Consider the following 20,563-nt stretch of genomic DNA (forward strand, 5'->3'; position numbering starts at 1 on the left):
CAACTGATATTTGACAAAGGAGCATACCCAATTCAATGGAGAAAGACTTTTCAACAAATGTGTATTGGATCTGTTAGATATCTGTCTATCTATCAATCTATTTAAAAAAAGAATCTCAACTTAAACATCACACCTGATACAAACATTATTTCAAAATAGATCATCTATCTAAATATAAAACATAAAACTATAAAACATTTAGAAGAAAATACAGGAAAAATATCTTCAGGACCCAGGACTAGGTGAAGAATTGTTAGACACTAAACACTTGATCCATTTTTTTAAAGTTGGTAAGTTGGACTTCATCAAAATTAAAACCTTTTGTGTTGCAAAAGTTACTGTTAAGAAGATGCCACAGACTAGGAAAAGATATTTGTAAATTCCATATACAACAAGGATTTGTGTCCAGAATATATAGAAAATTTTCAAAACTCAACAGCAGGGTAACAACCCAATTGAAAAGTAGGCACGAGACTTGAACGGACTATCAGGGTGGTTTCTCCCTTATTACCATAAGCAATGAACTCAGCTTTGCCTTGTCATCAGGGTATTGACAAGGTGGGTATTTTGGGGGAGCCAGCATTTGATAATACCCTCCCACTGGAACTTCTATTAAAAGATTTGAAAATATTACCATATTTGCTAAATTTTAACTCCTCAACTAATTTTATCTGACCTTAATTTAGTTTCACATTAATTCAAGATTCTTTACTTACTTTACAGTTATAAAAACAATTCTTTAATATTTCCTACATTAATATTGAGTAGAAATGCATTTAAATAAACTTGCTATTTAAAAATTATTGTGTACATAAATTTGACATGTATTTTTATGAATTTTCTATGTATACATTAGCTAAAATAATTCTCAGATAGCAATCATAATCATTTCAAATGTTTGTTTTTAACAGGAGTGATTTCACAGGTCATCTTTCTTATTTTTATTTTTAAGGAGATTATCCAAACCTTTTTCCATGCAGTATAATATTGGCTCTTTGTTTTAATCATACACTTTTTAAGAAGAAATTGAGGAGGGTTAGGAATTAATCAATGATTGGGGAGAGAATAATGTAGTCTGAGAGAAATGGGTAGACAGGAAAATACCAAAAAACTTTATGTTATTGGAATAAAGAGAAAGGAGAGGAAAATTATAGTTGGTAGAACAGTAGCCTGATTTCCTAATGAACTAACAGAGTTCATGAAAATACATGTATTTATATCTTAGCTTTATTGTTCCATTATTCTTATGAAGAAAAAGCTAAGAATTAAATATTTTGTTTAAATTTTAAAATAGTAATATAGAACTAATTAGGCCAAAAAAAACTAATTAGGCAAAAACTAATATAATAAAAAGTTCTGCCATCAGTAAATGCAATAAAAAGGAGTATTTGGGTTTTTACATAAGATTGTTGTTTCTCTTACTTTTCCTCCAGGAGAAATGTACAGAACGAAATAAGCATATTCGCATTCGATATAAACCTTCTCTTTTCCAGCATGTGGGTATACAGTCATCATTCCCTGGAAGAGAACAATATTTCAAAGTAAGTAATTTGAAATGTAGTTGAGTAATGTACAATGTTTCATGAACTTATAAAATATTTAGAAAAGGAGTGATGAGAACATGAGAGAAAATTGAACACAAATCATCTCATGACAGAACTATTTGTTATGAAGAGCAGTCATCTTTACAAGACCCAAGTTACCTGACATGGTTAGAAAAATCCAGCCTAATGTAAACTTCTATGCCTTATTGTTCCCAGCTGTACAATTCAAATAATGAGACTAAAAAAAGTTTTGAAAATTATAATAAAATTCACTATTTTAGTCTAATATTCAAAATTATAAAAGAATATTTCAAGAATAAAATGCCTCTATTATTGAATTTAAATGTATCAACATTCTTATTTCAGACCGCTGTTTACCAAATGAACAAAAATTCAGCATTATTTGGTTTTTAATCATTTCTAAGTTTTTCATCATTTTTGAAAACAATGTTATTTATAATTGATCTAGCATCTTGGTGGGGTAGAAAAAGCAAGGACTTCAGAGTCAAAACACCTAGTTTTTAGTTGTGGTGACCTATGTACATGATACTGGGCAAGGCCTACCACACTCTTCGGAGCTTTCTTCATCTATAAAATGAGGAGTTTAAATTAAATGAGCCTTAAGGTTTCTTCCACCTTTGAAATACTATTGACATCTCTATCCTTCTTAGTTTCTTCACACAACAAAGCAAATGACTCTTTAATCTTCTGTCAGTTGAAATGAGAGAAATGCACATAAACATCCTCCCATGATTTCATCCATTGTGTATCACCTGCCCTCTTTCCACCTTTTCTACTCTATCTCTGTGTATTTATTGTATTTCACTCTTTGGGACAGTGCCTCAGAGTGTGAACTCAGTAAACATTAGCTGTTAGCTATCAGGCAAGGTGGAATTCAAGATTAAAAGTGTTTGTCGAACAAGACAAAGAAGTGTCTGGAATAATGAAAACTTAACTGTTATGAATCTTTATGTAAAAAGTAATACCATCAAAATACATAAAATATAGCCACAGGTGATGCAGAAAGAAATTGGTCTATACCATTCTACTAGGGATTCTTTTTTTCCATTATATTTTTTTGCCAGATAAGATATTTTAACCTTATCATTGTAAATTTGAGACAGATTAAGGAGAATGTACATCTAATCACTCATACTTTGATGTTATAATCTTAGCTTTTTTTTTCTTTTTTTATTCTTCATACAACATAAAACAAAGAAATAGCAATCTAATGATGTGTCAAATGTGATTATATTAAATTATTTTTAAAATTTCTAACAGGATATCTATTATTAGGAATTTCATAATTTTAACACCTTCTTTAAAAAATGATCAGAATCGGGACTTCCCTGGTGGTGCAGTGGTTAAGCATCTGCCTGCCAGTGCAGGGGACGCGGGTTTGAGCCCTGGTCTGGGAAGATCCCACATGCCGCGGAGCAACTAAGCCCGTGCGCCACAACTACTGAGCCTGTGCTCTAGAGCCCGCAAGCCACAACTACTGAAGCCCGCGAGCCACAACTACTGAAGCCCGCACGCCTAGAGCCCGTGCTCCGCAACCAGAGAAGCCACTGCAGTGAGAAGCCCGTGCACCACAACGAAGAGTAGCCCCCACTCGCTGCAACTAGAGAAAAGCCCACATGCAGCAATGAAGACTCAATGCAGCCAAAAATAAATAAAAATTTTTTTTAAAAATTAAAAAAAAAAAAATCAGAATCATTCTTTGGAAAAAATGGCATATCAAGGATTAGACTATTTCTCAACTTTCTTCAGAGTGGATAAGAGATTATATCATATTTTAAAAGTTAAACTTCAGTAATAAAGTGATAAGTGTAAAAATTGATATAAATATATAGAAAATTATCAGATATTTATTATGTTATTTTATATCCTTATTGTTTGTGTATTTTTAAAATTTTATGCATGTAACTTTCTGATACATTTGCTAATACTGTTTCAGAAGGACCGATTTCCTTTTCCCTTTTTATCCTGTACTGCGGATGTACAATGAATTTGGAGACAATAGAGCTGAGTTTGAAGCCTCATTCTTATCAATAGGTGCAACAATATGGATAAATTGCTAAAACACTATGCTAAATGAAAAAAGCCAGGTGCAGAAGACTACGTACTGTACAATTCTATTTACATAAAATTCTAAAATAGGCAGATTCTGATATCTCATTATGATTTTAATTTACATTTCTTTAATGACCAGTGAAGTTGGGCATCTTTTCATGTGCTTTATGTGTTTTTTATATATTTGTATACATATATACATGTATAATGAAATATATTTTTAGGGTATATATTTTTTAGGAAATATATATATTTTTATGAAAAGTCTATTCAAATATTTGCCCATTTAAAAAATTGGGTTGTTTGCCTTTTTATTTTTGAATTGTAATAATTCTCTATATAGTCTGACCACAGGTCTCAGCTATGCCTTGCCCTTTCATTTTCTTAAGTGTCTTTCAGTGAACAAAATTTCAAGGAACAATTTTAATTTTGATAGAGTTCACTCCACTCAAACCTTTACTCCCTCAATATAGTTATATCATTGGTTAGCTCAGTATTCAATGATTTTATAATTATGAGACTACGAATATTATTTACACTAAAACTACATAGTGTAATCTTTCTACTCATCCTTTATACACAACTTCTTTTCTTTCGAGTTTTAAGTTTGCTTTATTTCAATGTACTTATCACTAATTCAGCCTCAGATTCTCAGTGAATTATCTAAATCTTTTCTTGATATATTCGAACATTTAAAAAATCATGAACGAATGTTGAATATTATCAAATGCTTTTCTGCATTTATGTCACTTTCTAATCTTGACAGATCTCTCTCCTGCAGCCTTCTGACCAGTTCTGGCAGATATCTCAGGAACCTCCTGGGGTTTCCTTTGTCTCTTGAGTTGATTCCCCTATTTTCTGGATCCTGATCTAAATACATCATTTACATCATTCGTTTCCTTGTTTGCTTTTGTGAAGCGCACCCACCAGTAATTTCTTGAGAAAGATGGTGTGAGATGTAAAGTCTGGGAGAAATAAAACATCTTAAAATGACTTCAGTCTATTACACTTAATTGTTAAATTGGCTGAGCAAACAACTCTGAATTGGAAATGATTCCCCCCATTTCTGAAGGTATTCAAGAGTGCAGCTGTTGAAAAGTAGTTAAAGCCATTCTAATTCCTGTTTCTTTGTATAAGACCAATTTTCCCATCTCTAAACCTTTAAAAATGTTCTTGTGACTGGGTTCTACAATGTCATGATGATGGTATGGATCTATTCTTATCTATGGTGCTTGATATTTGGTGGGGCTTTTTAATCTTTAAACTCATGCTTCGATTCTGGAAAATATTCACAAATTACTTTGTTGATGAATTTTCCCCTTTTCTATGCTCTTTTTAAGGAACCCTTTTTCAAATGCTAGATTTCTTGGATTGATGTTCTCTCTTTCTTGCTCTCTCCTTCCTATTATCTATTTGCATTACTTTCTGGGAATTTTTCTAAATTTTGTCTTACATTCTTTGTATTAGTGCTTCTTTTTTTTTTTTTTTTTTGCAGGGGAGGGCAGTTTTCATTGGCTGGTTGATTTGGTTGGTTTTTTTGTTTGTTTTGCTTAGTTTTAATTTCTAAGAACCCTTTTTGTTCTCCTAATGTCACTGCCTCTTTTTATAACATTTGGTTGTTATTTTATGATTGAAATAATTCCACTTACCCTCTGAGGATTTTAATAGTTTTTAAAAAGATTTCTTCTTCCTGCATAGTTTCTCTTTCCTCTAGGTTGTTTTATTTTTAATTGGTCCCTGTTTTTCACGTTAAAGGGTTTCCTCATATATGTAGTGATGGTAGGTTGTCTGTTCAAATGGAGAGAAAGCTGATTAGAGGATGCAGCACATGGCTGGATCTGTCCCTTTCACTGTATGGGGAGGAGTGGCTAGGTTCCTCCCTTGGGGAGTCCCCTATGTTAGTATCTTTTAAGTCTTGCTTAAATTGCTAGAGAATCTGGGAGCCGAGTGGGCAAAGATAGATGGAGCTTTCAATGTTCACTTTGTCAATATTCACTTATTTGTCCTGTTTTTCATTATTATCCCTACCCTGGTTTGAGTCTAGATACCCTCTGTTTTCCTTTTCAGAGAATTATCCTTCCGGAGTGGAGAAAAGATAGTCACCTGGATTCATGGGGCCAGAGAGGGTCTCTAGAGCTTTAAGACAGACTTGCAAGACATCCTCGTAGCTTTGCCCCACCTTCACCTCCATTTCTAGCAGTACTGGGATGTTTTTGCCCTGCAGATTGCTTTTGCGTTTCTCACTGGCAGCTTGAGATACAGCTGTCTCAGACATCCTTCATTTTGTTACCTTTGTCTTCTTTCCCATTCTGTTTGTAAGATCATGTGTTTTTAAATGGCCCTCAACGTTATGTTCAGTGTGAGTTCAAGAAACAGTGAAGGTAGATACTCGCATCTCATTCACCATCTTATTAGGCAGACTACTAGTTCATTCTTGAACTTTTACTTTTCAGTCTATTTGTTTTTAAACTTCAGAAAGCAAAATTTTAATTTCCAGGACTTCTAGTTGATTCTTTTCATGTATACAGTATCCTCTCTCTGTGAGAAAATTAATTACACTTAAACATTAGTACCTTAGTATAAGTGTAATTCGTTATTTGAACTGCTTCCTATACGTACTGTCTGTTGTAAATTCTGCATCATTGCCGTCCTCCTCTCCATTCTCCTCTGCTTCTCAGGGGAAAAACCGGGAAGTACAGCTCATAGAATGTCTTTACCGAAAAAGTTAACGCTTTAGATTCTGTGAGCGTGAGATACTCTCATAGACACAGAGGAAGGCTGAGAAGGACAGGAATTGAGGTCACACTAGCTACCAGGCAGCTGAGATCCCTGGTGGCTCTGGCCTCCAGGGTTCTTCCCCAAATGGCCTACCGTTCTGCTGAGACAGCTGAGATCATCTGCCGTGGCTTCCTTGTGACCCCTGTACTTCCAGATTTCCTGAAAGTGGCTTCCTGTCCCTTGCTCCCCGATCTTTCTGCGAGTTGAGATCACCTCTACTTTATTCTTTCTGCAGTAAATCTATTTTATTCAAATTACCTCAAGTGGCTTCTGTTTCCTTGACTCACCTCAGTTTGATTCTGTTGCTTCTTGTGTTTCAAGCTCCCCAAAGTGAAAACTTGTTTCTTACTTGTCTTTGAGACTGTCTGCTATTTAGTCTGTGATTGCTGAATCTGTTTTTTGTAGCCTTCCTGCAGAAGAAGGAAGGGAGAGGGCAAGGGATGGGGCATTCTACTGCTCAGTGTATGGTAGCTCTTCTTCGGCATAGGGAAGACCACATTCTTCTTGGGTATTGCTTTTCTTCTCCACATTGCACCCACACTCACTACTTCTGCCGGGAAACAGTCATTTCTGATGTCTGCTGCTTGGCACAAGCATGGATATTCCAACTGCGGCTCTGCAGTCAACCCCAAAGCCCCTGCCTGTTCCCACTCATTGAGCTTAGGTCATCCTTAGAGCTGCTCCCATCCGCTTAGTAGCTGGCTCCTGTGTGTTTTGAAATGTGAATTCCTTCCCTTCTAATCCAGTCTCATTCACTTTCCACCTAATACTGCCCTCCAAATGATATCTGTGGGTGGAACTGTGTTCGTACAAAATTACCTTTTCACATTTTAACAGTAAAAAAGGCACATAATATACAACCAAAAGTATGCTTTATTTATACACATACCACTTCACCATGGAAAAGGTGCATTTCCATGAAGGTAACCCTGCACTCTGAGTTTCAGTTAGACTTGCATCATGATGAAGGGTTTTTCAGGTTTTTTAGTGAGACTGAGATAGCAAAAGCTTGAAGCAAAGAGGAGATATGGTAAAGCATGTGTTGAGTTTTCAAGATTGTAATGTTCAAAGATATCCAAACATACTATAGCTCAAAATATGATCGATGCCCAGCTGCTCTGTGGAAATAAAGCAGCTCAGGTATCAAATTGCCCAGGCACCTTCATCCATTATCCTGTCAGTCAAGTGTCTCTTTTCACAGCTCTTTTCTGAATGTTTCCCTTCTTTCGTACAAGAACAAAAAGCAGACCACTACTACCCCTTTTTCCCTCCCAACTTAGGAATTTGAAGAACTTTCAGCATCCTTTAATGAAACCACATTTCCCTATCAACAACAACTTCAGGGAAATAATGAACTGTCCATTTGCTAAGACTTTAAGTATTTAAAATTAGATGTTTCCAAACTGATAAAAGGGTTGCAGAATGGATTATCCCTTCCATTTTCCAAACAGGGCATTTCAAAATGGAATAAAATTCAGTTATATAAGATTCTTAGCTTTGTTTATATTTATCAAGTAATACACATACACATATAGTTAAAAGTTAAGAAAAAGAAGAACTCATAATAAAAGGCATCAACCCCCTGCATTTCCCCAGCCCTATCTGACTCACCAGAGGCAACAACATTTAATCATTCCTGGTTTAAATTCTTCTAGTAGTTACCTTTATACCGCTAAATAATATGGCTATGGTGTTAATTTTTATTTCCCCACATTATTATTTTTCCTGCAGGATAGATGAATATTTAGCTCAGATTCTTATTCATTTTTATTGTCTTAGTCTTTTGGGGCTGCTATAACAAAAATACCACAGACTGAGTGGCTTAAACAACAGCAATTTATTTCTCACCATTTTGGAAGCTGGGAAATCCAGGATCAGGGTGCCAGCATAGAAAATTATGGTGAGGGCCCTCTTCCTGGTTTGCGGACAGCCATCTTCTGGTTATATTGTCACATGGCCAAGAGCAGAGAAAGCTCTGGTCTCGTTATCCCCTTAAAAAGGTGCTAATCCCATTCATGAGCATTCCACCCTCATGACCTAATTATCTCCTAAAGGGCCCACTTCCAAATACATTGGGGATTTAAACTTCAAACATACGAATTTGAGTCAGGGTGACACAAATATTTAGTCCAAGGCATATTATCACTTTGATTGTTTTGCCCCTCTTTTTTCTAAGTTTCTTTTCTGAAAGTCTTAATAATCAGGCATTAAACTTACTGAGCCAATCCTTAATGTGTCATAGCTTCTACTTACTATTTTATGTCCCTTTTTTTCCTATGTACTAGGTGGGTTCCTTGACTAACTTTTCTATTGAATTTTTAAAAAAATTTGTTCCTTTTTTCCTAGCACCTACTTGTTTTGAGGATACAATTTTTCTCAAATCTCTGAGTTTATTAGTTAGATCTTTTCAGTACACATTTTTAAGGTTCTCTTCTGCATTCTAAATGAGCTGTTTTTCTCTGTGATCAGATCAATCTGTCTGCTTATTTTGATCTTTTTCTATTATGCTGCATGCTTTCTCAAATATTTGGTGATTCCTGGCTGTCTGGTGGCAATATGGGTAAATTTTGTTTCCTCTCCCTCACCCCCACCCTGGCCCTGCATTTTTCTTCATATTCCTTTGTAACATTGAAAGGGATGATGCTTCCTGGGAGTTTTTGGTACATGGGAAGAATCTGTTGGTTTGCAAACTATGTTTTAGAGTATATGAAAGGCTAGATTGTGATTGTTTTGTGTTGGAGGTTTGGTTGTGTGTCTGTGTGTGTGTGTGTGTTTTCCTAGTGGTTGGAGAGAAGGGCACCAATATGCCAGAATATAGTGAGCTTTGTTCTGGGGCACCGGTACACACACTGCCTATGCTAGTTATATCCAGATGGTGCATTCAGCTTTTGTTAAGAAGACTGTGTGTGCACGTTGCCAACGTTGCCTGGGACATAAGTCCTGGCTGCTCAAGTGTGCACTGTGGGTGCTCCTGACACACACTCTTAATTCAATCTCCAGGTTTCACCCCCGTTCAGCTCCCATCTTCCATCAAATCGTCCATCTCCGTTGTAGCCCTGGTCCTGTGTGCCTGGGTCATAGATTCCTCACCTCCGCTCTGGCAGTCCCCACTCCCCCATCAGATTTCTATGTCTCATGTCATTAATGTCTCCTAGGCTGAAAGCCCCCCTCCATTCTTATATTGTTTGGAGTTACTGCCTTTTCTGTTCATTTACTCTCATTTCAGTAGAGTCTAGCCGTCCACCACCTTAAACCGAGACTTTGGATATTTTATGTCAATTCTTTTCAACTTTTAATTTTATTAAGTAAAATAAGATTTACGTATGTGGCCCCAGAGAGATAAATGTCACCCTCTTTTCTTTAATCAGGACCAACATAGCAACACTTTTCATTGCTGTGTTTTCCTTAATAGTCACTCCTTTAAGTCCTTTAAAATACCTTTATGTAAAATTTGTCCCTTAACCAGTTAAATAATTTCTTACACTTCTCATAAAACTTTCTTTTTTTATAAGATAAATTATCTATAGTTTATTAAGCAGAAAAATAATTTAGCTTATCTCTATTCATCTAGCTTATAGTTCAAAAATATTTAATAAAATAAAAAATTCATCTTAGTGATGAATTGGCTTAGTTTTACAAATTTTACAATTTTACCTATGTCTTCAATTTAAATGTTCTTTATCATTTCATGTTCTAAGTCTATAATAAACGTAAAGAATTTCAATTAAAACATTAATAACTTCTGAAAACTCAAATAAAATACTTAAAGATTTTCTGTTAGTTGATAAGCCAGAGAATAGTGTGTTTTATAATTTGCTAGTGCTTAATCCTACATGAAAAGCCATCTTCCTTTTACTGCAGTGCACTGGGCATAGGGCAAAGTGTCTCAATGTGTTGGAGGGAGGGTTGCCAGATAAACGACAGGACACAGGACGTCCAATTAACTTTGAATTTCAGTTAAACAATGACTTTGTGTGTGTGTATGACCCATTTGTTTTGTTGTTTTTGCTAAATCTGGTAAGCCTGGTTGGAGGTGATGGAAGAATACTTCCCATCAAAATGCATTAACTGAATTATTTTATTAAATACTTTTATTAAAGAATGATATACAGCATGTTTGTATTTTCTTCGAAATTATTACATAATGTTTTATGTGTCTCTTTTATGTAAAGAGACCTCAGAGGGAGGTGGTATCAAAAGGACAGAATAAAAAAAAAAAAAAGGACAGAATAAGGAAAGAGTATTGTCAAGAAGTTGTTATGAAAATAATTACATCCTTATGAATTAATAATATGTTATTTCTAGATGTTACAGATTTCTTATTTTTATTACAGGAAATATGAAGAAATAAAGCATAACAATAGAAGAAACTCTGTAAAACTTGGAACCTTAAATCACCATGATTTCTAATGGCATCTTTCAGAAACTGTAATAATAAAAACACAGTTATATAGAAGAGGAGAAAACAGTGAACAAACTAGTAAACTTGAAAGTATTAAACTACCTCTTATGTCAAGGAAAATTAGAACATTTATTTATGATGCTTGTACTTTTACTATTACAATTTATTGTAAAAGTAAAGACAGGGAAGTTTTTAAAAATTAAGAACTGTATTTTGTTGACTTAGTGATGTTATCAAATTCTCTCAATAAATAGCTAAAAGTTCAGAAACTTGCTATTGTCATGGACAGGTTCTGTGTGAACTGGTATATGCTCTTATCCATTTTGTTAAGACATCTAAAATAGAAAGCACAAGTTTAAGCAACTCTGGGGGTGGCAGTGCCACAGTATCTTCTTGTCTTTTTCATATATGCATTTAAAACTCTAAACTTACTTGTAAGTGCCATTTGAGCTGATTACCAAACCTCTTGATGTGTATATAGTCTGATAGTCATTCAGTTCTAAAGATTTAATATTTTCTCTTAGTATTGCCTGCTTAACTCTTGGGTTATTTGGGAGTGTGTATTTTTTTGATATACTGGTTTTGCCATCTTTTATTGTTGATTTATAATTTAATTACATTGTTGTTAGAGAACTTTGTGTGATGAAATTTGAGAATTGTTATGAATTCTTATGTTTCATATGAATTTAAGAATGTATAGTCTTTGTACGCTCCCTTTAAAATATGAGTCATTCATTTGCTTTTTTTTATTGAAGTATATAGTTGATTTACTTTTTTTCATTTGTTTTAAAATGAAAAAGGAATATTTAAAGAAGACATTAAAAATGTCTTCTTTAAATATTCCTTTTTCATTGGGTTCAGGGTTCTCTTATATCAGCCTTTTTATTTGTTAAACTCTTTTAAACCTTTACTAATTCATCAGTTTCTTATAGGAATCTATTAAAATCTACAATTCTTCCTCTTGTTATTCTATTGAGTTTTACTTTATTTATTTTGAGAAATATAAGAGATATTCTTTCTTATCTTTCATAAAATATGAAAATCTTAATTCATACTGCTGTATTATCCTTGACTGCCAAACTTGCCCATTTACCTCAATATGAACTGTATCACATACCAAAGTATAAAGAGAATATGATAGATGACCTGTTCATATGTGTCCATTTCACTTTTTCCTTTTAGAGAAAGAAGCTCTATGTCAACTATCTCAATAAAGCTGGGGAGAAAAATAAGAAAAAAAAACACATGTATGTTACACAAATTTTTAATTTGACTTCAGTTTTGAGGTTTTAAAATTAAATCTGCCAGATCATATTCCAGGCTAATATGAAAAATTAAAACTAATTCCAGGTAGAGCATTACTCAAAAATAAGGCAAGATTCCTTGAAAAGGTACTTACTAGGACTTCTTAGCCCACCATCCAAGACTGGAACAAAATACCTGAAGGGTTGGAACCGTAAACTGGAATAATGCTAAAGGAGGCTGTCCAACATACGACTGACAGTTGTTGAGAAGCTCAGATGATTCCAGAAGATTCCAAGGGAACCCTGCGGTGGCACTCAGAAAGAGGCATTTGAACACTGACTGAAATACCCTGGGAGTGGCAGATGCTAGAAGGATAAAGAAAGGAAGTTGAAAGACAGCCTTAACGATTCAACCCAATGACTGCTGTCCTTAATGAAATGATCGTAGAACAAGAGAGTTGCGGTGGTCAGCACAACAGTCTAGAAAATGTTTCTAATGTAGCCAGGAGAGATGCCCCCAGCTTCCATTCCCATCCCCACTGCTCCCAAATGGTAGATGTTTGGAGAGTCTCACTTACCACCCACGGCCTCTGGTCTGAGGTGTATGAGGAAGGGGAGATTTGGAGAACCCCAGACACCTATCTGAGGTACAGCAGAGCAAATAGGGCTCATTGGTTGGTTTGGGCATTTATTTTATAGCATTCATACTGATTTTCCTTTTTAAAAATCACTTTTCTTCAAACATATATATGAAGGCAAATGATGTATTTAAGTGCCTGACACAATATATCAGATAAGTTTGTAGAAAACACATGCAGACCAGAATCTTTTTTTTCTTAAACATTACTTTTAAAGTGAATAGCTCTGTAAACACTGAAGGTGAAATTCTCTGTTGCCAAAGTGTCTCTCAAGTATTGAAATTAGCCACCATCATCCGTACCATTTACTATTGAAGTAAGTGGTAAGACGGTAATACTACTAATAGTAGTAGTAACAGTAAATGTGGCTATACTCCTGGTAGAAGGGAAAGAGAGAACCTCTTCTAACATAGGTGTGTAAAAGTATCTGGGGATTTGTTGTGTACTATATGGATCTTCCACCCTGTGGCAGAATTGCGACAATTATGAACAAATAATGGGAGCTAAATCTGGGCAGGCATTTTCCCATGGACACCATCATCTTACTTTTTTTCCTTACTTACCTGAGCATGTATTTTTAGATGCTGTGTTGATATTAATAGCCACTGATAGGCAATGAATCACGAGCTGAAAGATTTCTTTTTTACTGATATTAATTTTCTTTTTGAAACCTTAGATAAAATGAGTGATTTCTTAGGAAAATACAGTTTACCAAAATTGATGCAAGTAGAGACAAAGCTTAAACCATGAAACCAAGAATGCCCATAGCATGGAGCCAATAGTATTAAATACTTCTTTGATGAAGATTTCTTTCATTTAGGAAGAATGACTGGCAACATAGTCTGTCACAGCATTTTGTCCATTCTATTATGTAACATATTATTGGATATTTGATTTGATGACAAATTACAATTATAAGAGAGTAATCATGGTTCAGGCATACAAAAATGGAGTTGGGCGGCCACTGAGAACCTGGTCTCAGACAAGTCTCTGCACCACTGAGAACCTGAACTTTCTTTGAGCTGTACCAGACCCAAGAACACCACCAGCTGTATTCAAAATGACACCTGCCAGCTGCAACCTTATGGTCTCAAGTCCTCCCCTTGTCACTATGCAACCATTTGGGATCCCAACCAATCCTTACTTAACAAGCACCCTCACTTCTTGCCAGGTCCAATTATAATTCTTGATAACAACTCATGTAACTAACTATAACCTTTCGGTCTTTGCCTTTATAAGCCTCCCTCATTCTGTAGTCCAGCAAAACACAATTCAAATGTTTAGTTTGTGAGGAGTCCTAACAAACCCCAAATAAACACCTTTTTATTTCAGTCAGGTCTCTGTTTCTAAAATGTTGGTTAACAGATTATTTGTCTATTTTTCTAACTATATTATTAGCTATTTGAAAGCAGGGCTCATGTAGGTGTCATCTTTGCATTCCCAATATTTTCACACACACACAGCATACAGAAGATAAATTGCTCAATAAATGTTTCATAAGACTTTCAGTAAGAAATACATGAAAACATTTGAGCTTTCCATTCTGAATTCCTGTGAAAATATCAAAATAGATAAATAGGTAGTCCCTCAAACAACATTCTAAGCTGAGAATAAGAATTAAGCATGTATCAGAATCTTGGAGTTTTAACAAATCTTCACATCAATGGGTCAAGTTAATGGCCCATTTAGCTTAGATTCTCTGTTCCCAAATTTTTGGCTTTCAGCTTCCTCATTGCAAACTTTGAGTGGATCCTTCAGAAGTTTTTTTCTAACAAGTCAAATGTATTTGTTTTGAGCCACAGAATTATGTTGAATAACAGAAGTTGGAAAGCCTAAAAAAAGAAATTAAGAGGATAATACTGTTACAAAGTACCTCAAATAACTTTGTCCTTTTTAACCCATAAATTAAATGCTATCCAAACACGCTCCAGAAGATGACAGCGTCAAAAGTCTAGAAATGGTGGCCTTATCACGGATGCAATGTGAAAAATGTTCAATGATCTTGACATCTAGCCAACAATCACATCTTATGCATGGAGCACCATCAATTCCCTTAAACTGAGGCTCTTTAACGGAGGTATCACAAGTCAAATATTTTATTTTACCAATAAAATTGAAAGCGTGATAATACCAAAATCAAAGTCAAGATTTACTATCAAATATAAGTAGCAAGAGCTGCATGACCAACACCTGTGGGGCAAAGAAACGTGATTCAATACTACGTTTATGCTGTTATTTTTATTTTTAGTGTGAATTAAAATGACAGGCTCTGAGAGAGACCTGGATTTCAACTCTATTTCCACCATTTACTAGTCAAAGGCAAATAGTTACCTTCAGTTTCTTCACCTGGGTTGTTGGGACAGTTCGATGAGATAATGAATGTAAAGCCCTTACAGCAGAGTGAGCATAGTAGAAGATGAGCGATTCTTATCAGTAGCATTTCGAAAAGAAACCATATAGTACATTTATTACGTTAACATTTAACATATCTATATCATACACTCACGAAATAGTAAGCCTCCCTGCCCACCACAATGACGTCTCATCAGAACATCTAGAACTCTACGAAAGGCCTGGGGTACTAACTGGACGCTGCTCAAATGTGATTTACTCAAAATTCAGGACCTAATTATGTGCATTAGGAAGCAGAACCTCACAGTTTGCAGAAGGCAGGCGCTCTGCGGGAGGGAAAAGTCTTCGGAGGGATAACGCTAAGGATAAGGAGGAATTCCAGGCCAGCTCCGGAGCCGGATCCACGGAACGATTGGCCGGCTGCGGCGGCGCTGGGCGTGGTCGGGAGGGTGCGCTCGACCGCGCCTGCCTCGCCCAGCGGCGCCCCTCTGCGGCCGTTGAGCCCCTCGGTGCAGGTGCGCGCGGCACTCGTCTCGGGCCGCAGCCTTCTCCCCGCCCACGGCCGCACGCGCATGCGCAGTTAGCAGTCGCTACTGGGCGGCCGCCGGCGGGATTGCTCTAGGGAGACGCGGGGAGCAAGTGGCAGCGACTCGGACATCTGAGCTGCCACTGCCGAAAACGGGCCCGCAAGACAGGTGCGTGGGCAGTAAGCCACTTTCCCGCGTCCCTTTGCCCACGGGCTGGGGTGAGGAATCCGCGTCCTGGCTTCTTCCCTCGGGGCGGGGGTTCCTGGGCCGCACCCCTTTCTTTGGCGAGCCGCCAGAAGGAACCGGTAGGGGCCGGTGAGGGGGTGGGTGTTGAGTTCGGGGATGGGGATGCAGCCAGCGAGGTTCTTGGGCGGGCTCTCCAGGCCTCGGGAGTGGGAAGGCTGGCCCGGGCGGCGGGCGTTGAGGCCACCTCCGCGTCCGTTGGGTCCTCCGGAACTGCTGTGTCCACCGCCTCGCTGGGGCTGGCGCGGGGAAGGGCAGGTGTCCCCCTCAGCCCGGCCTGTCCCCGACGGTTAAGGGGCCCCAGGGAGCCGAGTCCGTTATTCCAGCGGTTGCCATTTCAGCCCCGTTCCACGCTCGATCCCCGGTGCGTGCTCCCGAGGGATGGTGAGGGGGCCCGGTAGCCTCTCGGCGCTGCTCCCTCCGCCGGCTACTTCTCACAGAAACGCGAACCAAACCAAAATAGGCTCAGCTTACGCCCTCCCCGCCTCTGTAAAGGCGAAGGGACCTAACCCTCACAGCGGCGTGTCCTGTGACTCCCGGCCGCTCCCTCGAGGCGCTGCCTGGAGCCCGGTGCGCGCGGATAGGGAGGGACCTAGAGGGTTGTGTTGAATCGAACGAAGCCCTAATGACTCGAGACTCATTATCGCCGAAAGCCTGTTTACAATGATCAGATACTTGAGCTGATTTTATTTATAGCATCTGCCTGAGAGACAAAGAGGATGGAATCTAAAAAAAAAAAAAAAAAAAAAAAGGTGAAGAACCTACGGGCAAGACGGGAATAAAGACGCAGACCTACTAGAGAATGGACTTGAGGACATGGGGAGGGGGAAGGGTAAGCTGGGACAAAGTGAGAGAGTGGTAGTGTATATATGGACATATATACACTACCAAATGTAAAATAAATAGTTAGTGGGAAGCAGCCGCATAGCACAGGGAGATCAGCTCGGTGCTTTGTGTCCACCTAGAGGGGTGGGAGAGGGAGGGAGACGCAAGAGATATGGGGATATATGTATGTATAACTGATTCACTTTGTTATAAAGCAGAAACTAACACCATTGTAAAGCAATTATACTCCAATAAAAATGTTTAAAAAAAAATCACTGTAGAATTAAAAAAAAAAAAAAAGCAAATGACAACAAAGCTCAGAAGGGAGAAAGTAAATCGAGTGGCCATGGGAAGACCTCTCTAATTAGAAGAGAGTTATTTTATACTGAAGCTTTTTGATGCATAAAAGCCATCAAAACCCTGATCTAGCCTTCTGAATTTGCTTGCTTTAAAATTTTTACGTCACTCTAGGTCTTTTAATCACTCTCGGTAGCCCTCCTTTTGGTAATTGTTTGACTTCTTTTCAGTTTACAGTTTTGTCTTTATATCTAATTGGTTTGATCTTCCAGTCACGTTTAGACCTTATCTCTAAATCCTTCGAAGATAGTCTTTATCTAGTTAATAAAGTTAATTATTGTGTGTGAATGATGTATGTTAATGGATCCGTAGAAGCTGAACAGTGCTATAAATTAACCTTATTGCTTGTTTTCAGTACATAATAAGTTTTAGTGCTCTTAACTACAAAGCTAGAATTGCTAACTTTAATGGACCTTTAGATCATCCAGATTAACCCTTAAACTTGACAAATGAAAAAAAAGGTTTAGAACAGTTTGAAGCCCTTCCCTTTTTAATAACAGAACAGTAAACTTGGTGCCATGGTGCAAAGCTCAGTGTACTTTCTATTATGTTATTTTGTAGTTGAGCTCCTGAAGCTGCATGACAACTAAAACTTTAAATAGTGATTTTTCAAACACTACTTTTGAGGCATAGTGGTGTTGGTGAGTACTCAGTCAGCCATTAAAACCGAGTAGCAGAAAGGCATTTCAGTTATAAGAAATAGTATATAGAAAGCATGAATGTGTTAGTAGGTGAGTGTTAAGAGTAAGAAATGAGTCTTAAAAGGGCAGAATTTATACTGAGAACTACAGACAACTATTGAACATTTTTATAAATAGGTAGTAAAGTAAGACTTGTTCTTTTTTAGAAAATTCATGCTGGAGCGAAGGTGGCAGATAGATTGATTGGGAAGGCTGGAAGTGAAGAAGCAAAGTGGAAGTTTACTGATCCTTTTCAGAAACCATGGATTCCCACATTAAGGCTGTGGCATGGATATAGAAAGATACATTCAAGAAATATCCAAATGCACTTAGTTACCAATGATACAGGATATCAATGAGAAAGAATAGTCTTAAGACAGTGGCAAAGCAACTTGGCTGATTTGGTTGACTGGAGGTGAAGTTAATGGGAGAAGGGAATTGAGGAGATAGAGAACAGGTTTGGGAGGAAAGACCAGCCTCAAATTAATGGAGGCTTTGGTACATCCTTGAAGATGGATAGTGATTTGAAACTAAAGAGTGGCCTCTGTGCTGTGGAGATAACATTTGGGAATTTTCAGCTAGCTTTTATAGGTAGAAGTCAAGAGTATACGAAATGTAAGGAGAAAGCCTGGGGACAGAACCCTAACGAACAGCAACATTTACAGGAGATTAGAGAAAGCGCCCGTGAAGGTGGCAGAGCAAATGAAGAGAATCAAGAATCAGGAATAGCATCATAGAAACCATGGGAGGAGAGGGCTTCAAGGAGGCAGTAGCAAGGTCAAGAGAGAGCAGTAGGCAATAGGAATGAAAAATGCTATTGCATTTACCAGCTGAGAGGTGGTTGGTAGAACTGTTTCAAAGAAGCTAGAATCAAGTACAAGAATGATAAAAGTATTAGTTTTTCATTGTTGCCATACCAAACTTAGCAGCTAAATGCAGCACAAATTTATTTTCTCACAGTTCTATAGGTCAGAAGTCTGACACAGGTCTCACCGAGCTAACATCAAGGTGTTGGCAAGGCATGATTCCTTACTAGAAGCTCTGGGGAGATTCTGCTTCCTTACTCATTCAGGTTGGTTGCAGAATTCAATTCCTTTTGGTTGTAGGACTGAGGTTCCTGTTTCCTTGTTGACTGTCAGCTGAGAGTTGTTTTCAGCTTCTAGAGACCACCTACATTCCTTGGCTCATGCCCCCCCTTCTTCCATCTTCAAGATCTCTATGGTGGGCGGAGTCCCTCTCACTCTTCAAATCTCTTCTGCCCTCTCTCACTGACTTCCTCTTCCACTTTTAAGGGCCCATGTGATTATGTTGGGCCCACTTGCATAATCCAGAATACTGTCCCTATTTTAGGGTCAGCTAATTAACAACCTTAATTCCACTAAAAAGCCCCCTTTGCTCTGTGAGGTCACACTTACAGGACCCAATGAATAGGGTGTGGACATCTTTGGGGGGTCATTGTTGTAGCTACCATAGGAAGTTAAAAGTACTGACAGTTCATGGATACATTCTTTCTAGATGCTCTTGTTAAGGAAAGGTGATACCTAGAAACATTTACATTATTTAGCATGTGATAATTATAGTCAATAGTAAGCCTTACTGTTTATCCTTGAGTTTTGTAACTAAGAAATGCAAGTATCTTCTTAAATACCCTGAAATTTGTGTGAACACTATAAAATTTTAAAGTCTCATAGGAATATAAGGTAATACTATGAAGTTGTTAGTTTTTATATTTTTATGTAGCCTTAAGCTGCTCTAAATTCTTTGCTGGAAAGATTTTAAAGGCCATTTAACCAGCTAACTAGATATATGTGCATAAAATATAATTTGGATACACATCAAAATATGGCTTTTAAAATATAAAGCCCGCAGAAACTGGAATGGATGTCTAAAGGATGGAACATACTAACAAAATATTTAACCTTGTATTTTATAGGCCTAGAACCTCACTGCCATTTAGTGAGTTAAATTGTTAAACCTTCTAACCTTAGAGCCTTAATGAAAGGAATGTAGAGTTTGAATAGACCTAACTTTGAGTCTTGCCTTTGTTGTTTAGTAGCATTCTGTATTCTTGAGTAAGTTACTTAACCTCCCTGAGCCTTGCTTTTCTTATGTACAATGGGGTACTAATACCTTCACTGCAGAGTAGCTGTAAGGATTGGAATTAACATGTCTGAAACACAGTAAATACTTGAAACAGCACTTCCTGTTCTCCTTGTTCCATTCCTCCCTTTTCAGTTCCTTTCTCAAGTGCAACTTCCTTTGCCCTTGGCCTAGGGGAATCAGTCCTTTGTATCCTTTACACCTCATTTTGAATGTAACTTTCTCAAGGAGGCTTTCTCTGCCCCTTCCCCTACCCTGTAAATTCAGTTCCCCAATTACCTACTCTTACAACTTCTTTACTAGTCTGTCACTTGTTACAGTTTACGTGATATACCTGGGTTATTTGTTTAATGTCTGCTTTCCATCCCAGACTATAAGCTCTTTGCGATCAGGGGCCATGTGTGTTTTGCTAATTACTGTAAATTCAGTGTCTAACATCATGCCTGGCACATAATTGACAACCATAGGTATTTGTCAAATGAATTTGTGAATGATGAATTTTATTATCTACTGGCTAACCTCTCTTGAATTTCTGGAAACATTAGCCACCACAAAATTAATAAATCCCTGGTGCAGCTTATTCTGAAGGATGCTTGTTTCTTCTGTGAGAAAGTACCTGCATTTTGAATGGAGTCTTGAAGCTTCTTTGGAAGAAGGCTGCCTCTTTAAGATGCCACTGTTACCTACCTCTCCACCTTATTTCTCATCCTTCAAAGTGAACTTTCTATGTGCTGCATAGCCTACGTAGCCAGATAATTCCAAGAATACCCTTTAATTTTGGTGAAAATTTGTCCAGTTTT

At 37.4% G+C, this 20,563-nt stretch overlaps 2 protein-coding genes across 3 annotated transcripts in view; both read left to right on the plus strand.

The window, feature by feature from the left end:
* Positions 1-15,615, plus strand: part of MGAT4D (MGAT4 family member D) — a 53,969-nt gene extending 38,354 nt beyond the window's left edge. The window contains exons 10-11 of the mRNA XM_061191039.1: positions 1,434-1,541; positions 15,322-15,615. Coding sequence (XP_061047022.1) covers positions 1,434-1,541; positions 15,322-15,615 — 402 coding nt within the window. The remainder of the gene's footprint in view (positions 1-1,433; positions 1,542-15,321) is intronic.
* A 23-nt stretch (positions 15,616-15,638) lies between these two features.
* The window catches only part of CLGN (calmegin), a 42,933-nt gene continuing 38,008 nt past the window's right edge, over positions 15,639-20,563 (plus strand). For both annotated transcript variants that reach the window (XM_061191661.1, XM_061191662.1), the window contains exon 1: positions 15,639-15,726. The gene's annotated coding sequence lies outside the window, so the exon portion shown is untranslated. The remainder of the gene's footprint in view (positions 15,727-20,563) is intronic.

Source organism: Eubalaena glacialis, chromosome 5, assembly GCF_028564815.1.
Source record: "Eubalaena glacialis isolate mEubGla1 chromosome 5, mEubGla1.1.hap2.+ XY, whole genome shotgun sequence".
NCBI lineage: Eukaryota > Metazoa > Chordata > Mammalia > Artiodactyla > Balaenidae > Eubalaena > Eubalaena glacialis.